We start from the raw sequence: 10,032 nt of genomic DNA on the forward strand, positions 1-10,032 counted from the left end.
AACATCAGTGGAGATACAGTCAGTGACACAGGGCGCTGGGGGAGAGGGGTTACTGAGTGACAGTGTGAGGGAGCTGGATTAACATCAGTGGAGATACAGTCAGTAACACAGGGTGCTGGGGGAGAGGGGTTACTGAGTGACAGTGTGAGGGAGCTGGATTAACATCAGTGGAGATACAGTCAGTAACACAGGGCGCTGGGGGGAGAGGGGTTACTGAGTGACAGTGTGAGGGAGCTGGATTAACATCAGTGGAGATACAGTCAGTAACACAGGGCACTGGGGGAGAGGGGTTACTGAGTGACAGTGTGAGGGAGCTGGATTAACATCAGTAGAGATACAGTCAGTGACACAGGGCACTGGGGGAGAGGGGTTACTGAGTGACAGTGTGAGGGAGCTGGATTAACATCAGTAGAGATACAGTCAGTAACACAGGGCGCTGGGGGAGAGGGGTTACTGAGTGACAGTGTGAGGGAGCTGGATTAACATCAGTAGAGATACAGTCAGTGACACAGGGCACTGGGGGAGAGGGGTTACTGAGTGACAGTGCGAGGGAGCTGGATTAACATCAGTAGAGATACAGTCAGTGACACAGGGTGCTGGGGGAGAGGGGTTACTGAGTGACAGTGTGAGGGAGCTGGATTAACATCAGTAGAGATACAGTCAGTGACACAGGGCACTGGGGGAGAGGGGTTACTGAGTAACAGCGTGAGGGAGCTGGATTAACATCAGTGGAGATACAGTCAGTAACACAGGGTGCTGGGGGAGAGGGGTTACTGAGTGACAGCGTCAGGGAGCTGGATTAACATCAGTGGAGATACAGTCAGTAACACAGGGTGCTGGGGGAGAGGGGTTACTGAGTGACAGCGTGAGGGAGCTGGATTAACATCAGTGGAGATACAGTCAGTAACACAGGGCGCTGGGGGGAGAGTGGTTACTGAGTGACAGTGTGAGGGAGCTGGATTAACATCAGTGGAGATACAGTCAGTAAGACAGGGCGCTGGGGGAGAGGGGTTGCTGAGTGACAGTGTGAGGGAGCTGGATTAACATCAGTGGAGATACAGTCAGTAACACAGGGTGCTGGGGGAGAGGGGTTACTGAGTGACAGTGTGAGGGAGCTGGATTAACATCAGTAGAGATACAGTCAGTAACACAGGGCGCTGGGGGAGAGGGGTTACTGAGTGACAGTGTGAGGGAGCTGGATTAACATCAGTAGAGATACAGTTAGTAACACAGGGTGCTGGGGGAGAGGGGTTACTGAGTGACAGTGTGAGGGAGCTGGATTAACATCAGTAGAGATACAGTCAGTGACACAGGGCACTGGGGGAGAGGGGTTACTGAGTGACAGTGTGAGGGAGCTGGATTAACATCAGTAGAGATACAATCAGTAATACAGGGCGCTGGGGGGAGAGGGGTTACTGAGTGACAGTGTGAGGGAGCTGGATTAACATCAGTAGAGATACAGTCAGTAACACAGGGCGCTGGGGGAGAGGGGTTACTGAGTGACAGTGTGAGGGAGCTGGATTAACATCAGTGGAGATACAGTCAGTAACACAGGGCGCTGGGGGGAGAGGGGTTACTGAGTGACAGTGTGAGGGAGCTGGATTAACATCAGTGGAGATACAGTCAGTAACACAGGGCACTGGGGGAGAGGGGTTACTGAGTGACAGTGTGAGGGAGCTGGATTAACATCAGTAGAGATACAGTCAGTGACACAGGGCACTGGGGGAGAGGGGTTACTGAGTGACAGTGTGAGGGAGCTGGATTAACATCAGTAGAGATACAGCCAGTAACACAGGGCGCTGGGGGAGAGGGGTTACTGAGTGACAGTGTGAGGGAGCTGGATTAACATCAGTAGAGATACAGCCAGTGACACAGGGCACTGGGGGAGAGGGGTTACTGAGTGACAGTGCGAGGGAGCTGGATTAACATCAGTAGAGATACAGTCAGTGACACAGGGTGTTGGGGGAGAGGGGTTACTGAGTGACAGTGTGAGGGAGCTGGATTAACATCAGTAGAGATACAGTCAGTGACACAGGGCACTGGGGGAGAGGGGTTACTGAGTAACAGCGTGAGGGAGCTGGATTAACATCAGTGGAGATACAGTCAGTAACACAGGGTGCTGGGGGAGAGGGGTTACTGAGTGACAGCGTCAGGGAGCTGGATTAACATCAGTGGAGATACAGTCAGTAACACAGGGTGCTGGGGGAGAGGGGTTACTGAGTGACAGCGTGAGGGAGCTGGATTAACATCAGTGGAGATACAGTCAGTAACACAAGGCGCTGGGGGGAGAGTGGTTACTGAGTGACAGTGTGAGGGAGCTGGATTAACATCAGTGGAGATACAGTCAGTAAGACAGGGCGCTGGGGGAGAGGGGTTGCTGAGTGACAGTGTGAGGGAGCTGGATTAACATCAGTGGAGATACAGTCAGTAACACAGGGTGCTGGGGGAGAGGGGTTACTGAGTGACAGTGTGAGGGAGCTGGATTAACATCAGTAGAGATACAGTCAGTAACACAGGGCGCTGGGGGAGAGGGGTTACTGAGTGACAGTGTGAGGGAGCTGGATTAACATCAGTAGAGATACAGTCAGTAACACAGGGTGCTGGGGGAGAGGGGTTACTGAGTGACAGTGTGAGGGAGCTGGATTAACATCAGTAGAGATACAGTCAGTAACACAGGGTGCTGGGGAAGAGGGGTTACTGAGTGACAGTGTGAGGGAGCTGGATTAACATCAGTAGAGATACAGTCAGTAACACAGGGCGTTGGGGGAGAGGGGTTACTGAGTGACAGTGTGAGGGAGCTGGATTAACATCAGTAAAGATACAGTCAGTGACACAGGGCGCTGGGGGAGAGGGGTTACTGAGTGACAGTGTGAGGGAGCTGGATTAACATCAGTAGAGATACAGTCAGTAACACAGGGCGCTGGGGGAGAGGGGTTACTGAGTGACAGTGTGAGGGAGCTGGATTAACATCAGTAGAGATACAGTCAGTAACACAGGGCGCTGGGGGAGAGGGGTTACTGAGTGACAGTGTGAGGGAGCTAGATTAACATCAGTAGAGATACAGTCAGTAACACAGGGCGCTGGTGGAGAGGGGTTACTGAGTGACAGTGTGAGGGAGCTGGATTAACATCAGTAGAGATACAGTCAGTAACACAGGGCGCTGGGGGAGAGGGGTTACTGAGTGACAGTGTGAGGGAGCTGGATTAACATCAGTAGAGATACAGTCAGTGACACAGGGCGCTGGGGGAGAGGGGTTACTGAGTGACAGTGTGAGGGAGCTGGATTAACATCAGTAGAGATACAGTCAGTAACACAGGGCACTGGGGGAGAGGGGTTACTGAGTGACAGTGTGAGGGAGCTAGATTAACATCAGTAGAGATACAGTCAGTAACACAGGGCACTGGGGGAGAGGGGTTACTGAGTGACAGTGTGAGGGAGCTGGATTAAGATCAGTAGAGATACAGTCAGCAACACAGGGCACTGGGGGAGAGGGGTTACTGAGTGACAGTGTGAGGGAGCTGGATTAACATCAGTGGAGATACAGTCAGTAACACAGGGCGCTGGGGGAGAGGGGTTACTGAGTGACAGTGTGAGGGAGCTGGATTAACATCAGTAGCGATACAGTCAGTAACACAGGGCGCTGGTGGAGAGAGAATACTGAGTGACAGTGTGAGGGAGCTGGATTAACATCAGTAGAGATACAGTCAGTAACACAGGGCACTGGGGGAGAGGGGTTACTGAGTGACAGTGTGAGGGAGCTGGATTAACATCAGTAGAGATACAGTCAGTAACACAGGGCGCTGGGGGAGAGGGGTTACTGAGTGACAGTGTGAGGGAGCTGGATTAACATCAGTAGAGATACAGTCAGTGACACAGGGCACTGGGGGAGAGGGGTTACTGAGTGACAGTGTGAGGGAGCTGGATTAACATCAGTAGAGATACAGTCAGTAACACAGGGTGCTGGGGGAGAGAGGATACTGAGTGACAGTGTGAGGGAGCTGGATTAACATCAGTGGAGATACAGTCAGTAACACAGAGCGCTGGGGGAGAGGGGTTACTGAGTGACAGTGTGAGGGAGCTGGATTAACATCAGTAGAGATACAGTCAGTAACACAGGGCGCTGGGGGAGAGAGGATACTGAGTGATGCCGTTTTCCCTTTTCTTTGCTGGCAGCAGTTGGTGATCCTAAGGTTTGGGTATGATGCTGCAGTCGATGTGGAGAGGTGTCCTGGTGGTGTTGTGTATGGTGTGGGCTCCGACCTCTGGCCAGCTGGGCGAGTGCTATGACCACACCAAGTGCAGCCAGCTGTCCTCAGCTCCAAGACTAATGGTAAGTCAGAATCTAAGAGCAAGCCTCACATCACCACTGACGGTAATGATCATTGGGAAGACCGACACCATTGTCTTCAGATCCCACCACAAACTCTGTTGCCTAACCACCAACTTCATCCCTGCCCTTTCCACCATCTGAGGCTGAACCAGACCCTTCGCAATCTCGCCATCCTATTTAAGAACATAAGAACATAAGAATTACGAGCAGGAGTAGCCCATATGGAATCTCGAGCCTGCTCCACCCATTCAAGAAGATCATGGTTGATCTTCAACCTCCACTCCAATTTCCCACCCAATCTCCATATCCCTCGATTCCCCAAGAGTCCAAAAATCGATCTAGCTCAGCCTTGAATATTCTCAAAGACTCAGCATTCACAGCCCCTTGGGGTACAGAATTCCAAAGATTCACAACCCTCTGAGTGAAGAAATTCGTCCTCATCTCAGTCCTAAATGGCCGACCCCTTACCCTGAGACTATGCCCCCTGGTTCTAGACACTCCAGCCAGGGGAAACAACCTCTCAGCATCTACCCTGTCAATCCCCCTCAGAATCTTACACGTTTCAATGAGATCACCTCTTATTCGTCTAAACTCCAGAGAGTATCGGCCCATTCTACAAAATCTCTCATCATAGGACAGCCCTCTCATCCCAGGAATCAATCTAGTGAACCTTCGTTGCACCGCCTCTAAGGCAAGTATATCCTTCCTTAGATAAGGAGACCAAAACTGTGCCCAGTACTCCAGGTGTGGCCTCACCAAAGCCCTGTACAATTGGAGCAAGACTTCCTTAGTCTTGTACTCCAACCCCCTTGCAATAAAAGTCCACATGCCATTTGCCTTCATAGAATCCTAGAATGGTTACAGCACGGAGGGAGGCCATTCGGCCCCTCGAGCCCGTGCCGGCTCTCTGCAGGAGCACTTCAGCCAGTCCCACTCCCCGCCCTTTCCCCGTAGCCCAGCAAATGTTTATCTTTCAGGTACTTATCCCACTCCCTTTTGAAAGCAGTGATTGAATCTGCCTCCACCACCCTTTCAGGCCGTGCATTCCAGATCCTCACCACTCGCTGAGTAAAAAAGTTTTTCCTCAAGTCGCCTTTGGTTCTTTTGCCAATCACCTTAAATCTGTGTCCTCTGGTTCTCGACCCTTCTGCCAATGGGAACAGTTTCTCTCTATCTACTCTGTCCAGACCCCTCATGATTTTGAGCACCTCTATCAAATCTCCTCTCAACCTTCTCTGCTCTATGGAGAACAACCCCAGCTTCTCCAGTCTCTCCATGTAACTGAAGTCCCTCAACCCTGGAATCATTCTCGTCAATCTTTTCTGCACCCTCTCTAAGGCCTTCACATCCTTCCTAAAGTGCGGTGCCCAGAATTGGACACAATACTCCAGTTGAGGCCGAACCAGTGTTTTATACAGGTTCATCATAACTTCCTTGCTTCTGTACTCTATACCTCTGTTTATGAAGCCCAGAATCCCGTGTGCTATTTTAACCGCTTTCTCAACCTGCCCTGCCTCCTTCAATGATTTGTGCACATATACCCCCAGGTCTCTCTGTTCATGCACCCCCTTTAGGATTGTACCCTTTAGTTTATATTGCCTCTCCTCATTCTTTCTACTAAAATGTATCACTTCACACTTTTCTGTGTTAAATTTCATCTGCCACGTGTCCGCCCATTCCACCAGCCTGTCTGTGTCCTCTTGAAGTCCATCACTCTCCTCCTCGCTGTTCACTATACTTCAGAGTTTTGTGTCATCTGTAAATTTTGAAATTGTGCCCTGTACACCCACATCCAAGTCATTAATATATATCAAGAAAAGCAGTGGTCCTAGAACCGACCCCCGGGGAACACCACTGTATACCTTCCTCCAGTCCAAAAAACAACCAACAACAACTTCTATTTATAAAGCGCCTTTACCGTAAAACGTCCCAGGGTGCTGCACAGGAGAATTAAAAGACAGAAAATCTGACACCGAGCCACATAAGGAGAAATTAGGGCAGGTGACCTAAAGCTTGGTCAGAGAGGTCGGTTTTAAGGAGCATCTTAAAGGAGAGAGAGGTAGCGAGGCGGAGAGGTTTAGGCAGGGAATTCCAGAGCTTAGGACCTAGGCAACAGAAGGCAACACCACTCCCTGTTTCCTGTCACTTAGCCAATTTCTTATCCATGCTGCCACTGTCCCTTTTATTCCATGGGCTTCAACTTTGCTGCCAAGCCTATTATGTGGCACTTTGTCGAACACCTTTTGGAAATCCATGTACACCACATCAACCGCGTTGTCCTCATAAAAAAACTCGATTAAGTTGGTTAAACACGATTTGCCTTTAACAAATCCGTGCTGGCTTTCCTTCGTTAATCTACACTTGTCCAAGTGACTGTTAATTTTGTCCCTGATTATCGTTTCTAAAAACTTCCCCACTACCGAGGTTAAACTGACTGGCCTGTAGTTGCTGGGTTTATCTTTATACCCTTTTTTGAACAATGCTGTAACATTTGCAATTCTCCAGTCCTCTGGCAACACCCCCGTTTCTAAGGAGGGTTGGAAGATTATGGCCAGTACCTCCGCGATTTATACCTTCACTTCCCTCAGCATCCTAGGATGCATCCCATCTGGTCCTGGTGACTTATCTACTTTAAGTACAGCCAGCTTTTCTAATACCTCCTCTTTATCAATGTTTATCCCATCCAGTATTTCCTCTACTTCCTCCTTCACTATGACTTTGGAAGCATCTTCTTCCTTGGTGAAGACAGATGCAAAGTACTCATTTAGCACCTCAGCCATGCCTTCTGCCTCCATGTGTAGGTCTCTTTTTTGGCCCCTAATTGGCCCCACCCCTCCTCTTACTACCCATTTACTATTTATATGCCTATAGAAGACTTTTGGATTACCTTTTATGTTAGCTGCCATTCTATTCTCATACTCTCTCTTTGCCCCTCTTATTTTCTTTTTCACGTCTCCTCTGAACTTTCTATATTTAGCAAGATTCTCAGATTAATTCTCGACCTGACATCTGTCATACGTGCTCTTATTCTGCTTCATCTTACTCTCTATCTCTTTTGTCATCCAGGGAGCCCTGACTTTAGTTGCCCTGTCTTTCCCCCTCGTGCGAATATACCTCAACTGTACCCGAACCATTTCCTCTTTACAGTTTCCATTGTTCCATTACAGTTTTGCCTGCCAATCTTTGATTCCAATTTACCTGGGCCAGATCTGTTCTCATCCCACTGAAATTGGCCTTCTTCCAATTAAGTATTTTTACTGTAGATTGCTCCCTGTCCCTTTCTATAGCTAATCTAAACCTTATGATACTATGATCGCTGTTCCCTAAATGCCGAGTTAGCCAATCTCATCTGGGATGTTGCTGGGATCATTACAATTGGACTGCTCATGTCCAGTGACACCTGTGTGGACGTTGTGCAGACTGGAATGGGCTTGGCCCTGATTCCCTTCCCTTCACCATCACGGAACCTGCCCACTCTCACTGCCGAGGCTCCTGGTCCTCGTGGGGGAAGAGTCAGGGTTTCAGGGCAGGAAGATAAACAGGGAGACAATGGGGATGCAGAAATTCTTTCTTTGACACTAAGATTGAATTTATTATTCTGACTAACACCATGTTGTTCAGCCAAATAAAGGTAGACCACAAATATATAATGAAAGTAACAATCCTTCTTCCACTTGTTCTCCACAGGAATGTATTGAAGCCTGCAAAGTGGACAAGGCACTCAAATCCCCAATCTACCCTGGCAACGGCCACACGCAGCCAATTGCAGAGAGCCTCAGGAATTATGTCATGGGTCATTTCCGCTGGAACAAGTTTGGGGAAAAAAGAGGCAACAACACGGGATTTTCAGGCAACAAGAGAGAAGATGAACCTGTCAGGGCGTTCCTGAACCACCTCCCTGCCGTAGTGTCCCAAACCTCTCAGATGGAAGATGAGGAGATGGAGACTCTGTTTCCAAGGCAAGATGGCAAGAGGTCCTACTCTATGGAACATTTCCGATGGGGGAAGCCCATGGGCAGGAAGAGGAGGCCCATTAAGGTCTACCCAAATAGTTTTGAAGATGAGTCAGTGGAGAACATGGGACCTGAACTCAAGCGTGAAGCAGCTGTAGATTTTGACTACCCAGTAGTACAGGCATCAGAAGCAGGTGAAGAGGAGATGCTGGAAGATGCCAAGAAGAAAGATGGGAAGAGTTACAAAATTGCCCACTTCAGGTGGGGCAGGGGACCAAAGGGCGATGCACAGAGCTGGGGTCCAGACCGCATGCCCACTCAGCCATTGCAGTTCACAAACTTTGAAGATATGCTCCAGGAAAGCATGGACAATGACCTGAAGAGTGACAAAGAAGAGGTAAAGAAAGATGGGGACGATTACAAATTCGGCAACTTCCGATGGAGTGTTCCACTGAAAGACAAGCGCTATGGAGGCTTCATGAAGTCTTGGGATGAGAGAGGTCAGAAGCCACTGCTGACTCTCTTCAGGAATGTCATCGTCAAGGATGGTCATGAGAAGAAAGCTCAAAGCCAATAGATAGACAAGCCTCAATAAAGATTCTTAGGCGTAACATATAGGAGCAGTTAATAGATCAATAATAGCAATTGATAAGAAGCTGTTGTTGAAACATAAAGTTTTTTCAAATAGAACCTGTGCATTGCACCTTGTCTGGTTTACTGTCTGTAGCAATCAATAAAGGGGCTAATGTTGTACATAAAGGCTTCAATGAGTCCGGCGCCCAGTCATGGGCTGTGCAAAGATATTTTCCTATTTATTGAGCTGTACAATATGTAAATGAAGGATGAAAAATACACTCATTTTTTTGCAAACTAAATCAATCTCTTGGGAGTGCCTGCTTATTTTCACGATGTTTGAAGTTCACGGTGTGAAATGGATTGTGCAGTCCCTCACTCTGTGCATTACACACCAAAGTAATCTTAGGAACAGAGGACCATAGGAAGAGGAGGAGGCCATTCAGCCCCTCAAGCCTGTTCCACCATTCAATGAGATCATGGATGATCTGCCATCTAACTCCATATACCTGCCTTTGGCCCATATCCTTTAATACCTTTGGTTAACAAAAAGCAATAAATCTCCGATTTAAAATTATCAATTGACCCAGCATCAATTGCCATTTGTGGAAGAGCGTTCCAAACTTCTACCACCCTTTGTGTGTAGAAGAGTTTCCTAATTTCACTCCTGAAAGGTCTGGTTCTAATTTTTAGACTGTGCCCCCAGTCCGAGAATCCCCAACCAGCGGAAATAGTTTCTCTCTCTCTACCCTATCTGTTCCCCTTAATATCCTGAAAACTTTGATCAAATCGCCCATTAACTTTCTAAATTCCAGGGACTACAACCCTAGTTTGTGTAATCTCTCCTCGTAACTTAACCCTTGGAGTCCGGGTATCAGTCTGGTAAACCTACGCTGCACTCCCTCCAAGGCCAGTATATCCTTCCTAAGGTGTGGTGCCCAGAACTGCTCCCAGTGCTCCAGGTGTGGTCTAACCCAGGTTTTGTACAGCTGCAGCATAACTTCTACCCCACTGTATTCTAGTCCTCGAGATATAAAGGCCAGCATTCCAAAAGCCTTTTTGATTATTTCCTGTACCTGTTCGTGACATTTTAATGATCGATGTACCTGGACCACCCGAGTCTCTTTGGACCTCCACTGTTTTTAGCCTTTCACCATTTAGAAAGTACCCTGTTCT

General features: G+C 48.5%; 1 protein-coding gene across 1 annotated transcript in view; it reads left to right on the plus strand.

The window, feature by feature from the left end:
- Positions 1 to 9,142, plus strand: part of pomca (proopiomelanocortin a) — a 37,091-nt gene extending 27,949 nt beyond the window's left edge. Inside the window, exons 2-3 of the mRNA XM_085977388.1 lie at positions 4,177 to 4,330; positions 8,018 to 9,142. Coding sequence (XP_085833514.1) covers positions 4,199 to 4,330; positions 8,018 to 8,860 — 975 coding nt within the window. The 5' untranslated portion in view covers positions 4,177 to 4,198 and the 3' untranslated portion in view covers positions 8,861 to 9,142. The remainder of the gene's footprint in view (positions 1 to 4,176; positions 4,331 to 8,017) is intronic.
- The last annotated feature ends 890 nt before the right edge of the window (positions 9,143 to 10,032 follow it).

This window comes from Somniosus microcephalus, chromosome 3, assembly GCF_052327205.1.
Source record: "Somniosus microcephalus isolate GS21.2 chromosome 3, FLI_Smic_1.0, whole genome shotgun sequence".
Taxonomy (NCBI): Eukaryota; Metazoa; Chordata; class Chondrichthyes; order Squaliformes; family Somniosidae; genus Somniosus; species Somniosus microcephalus.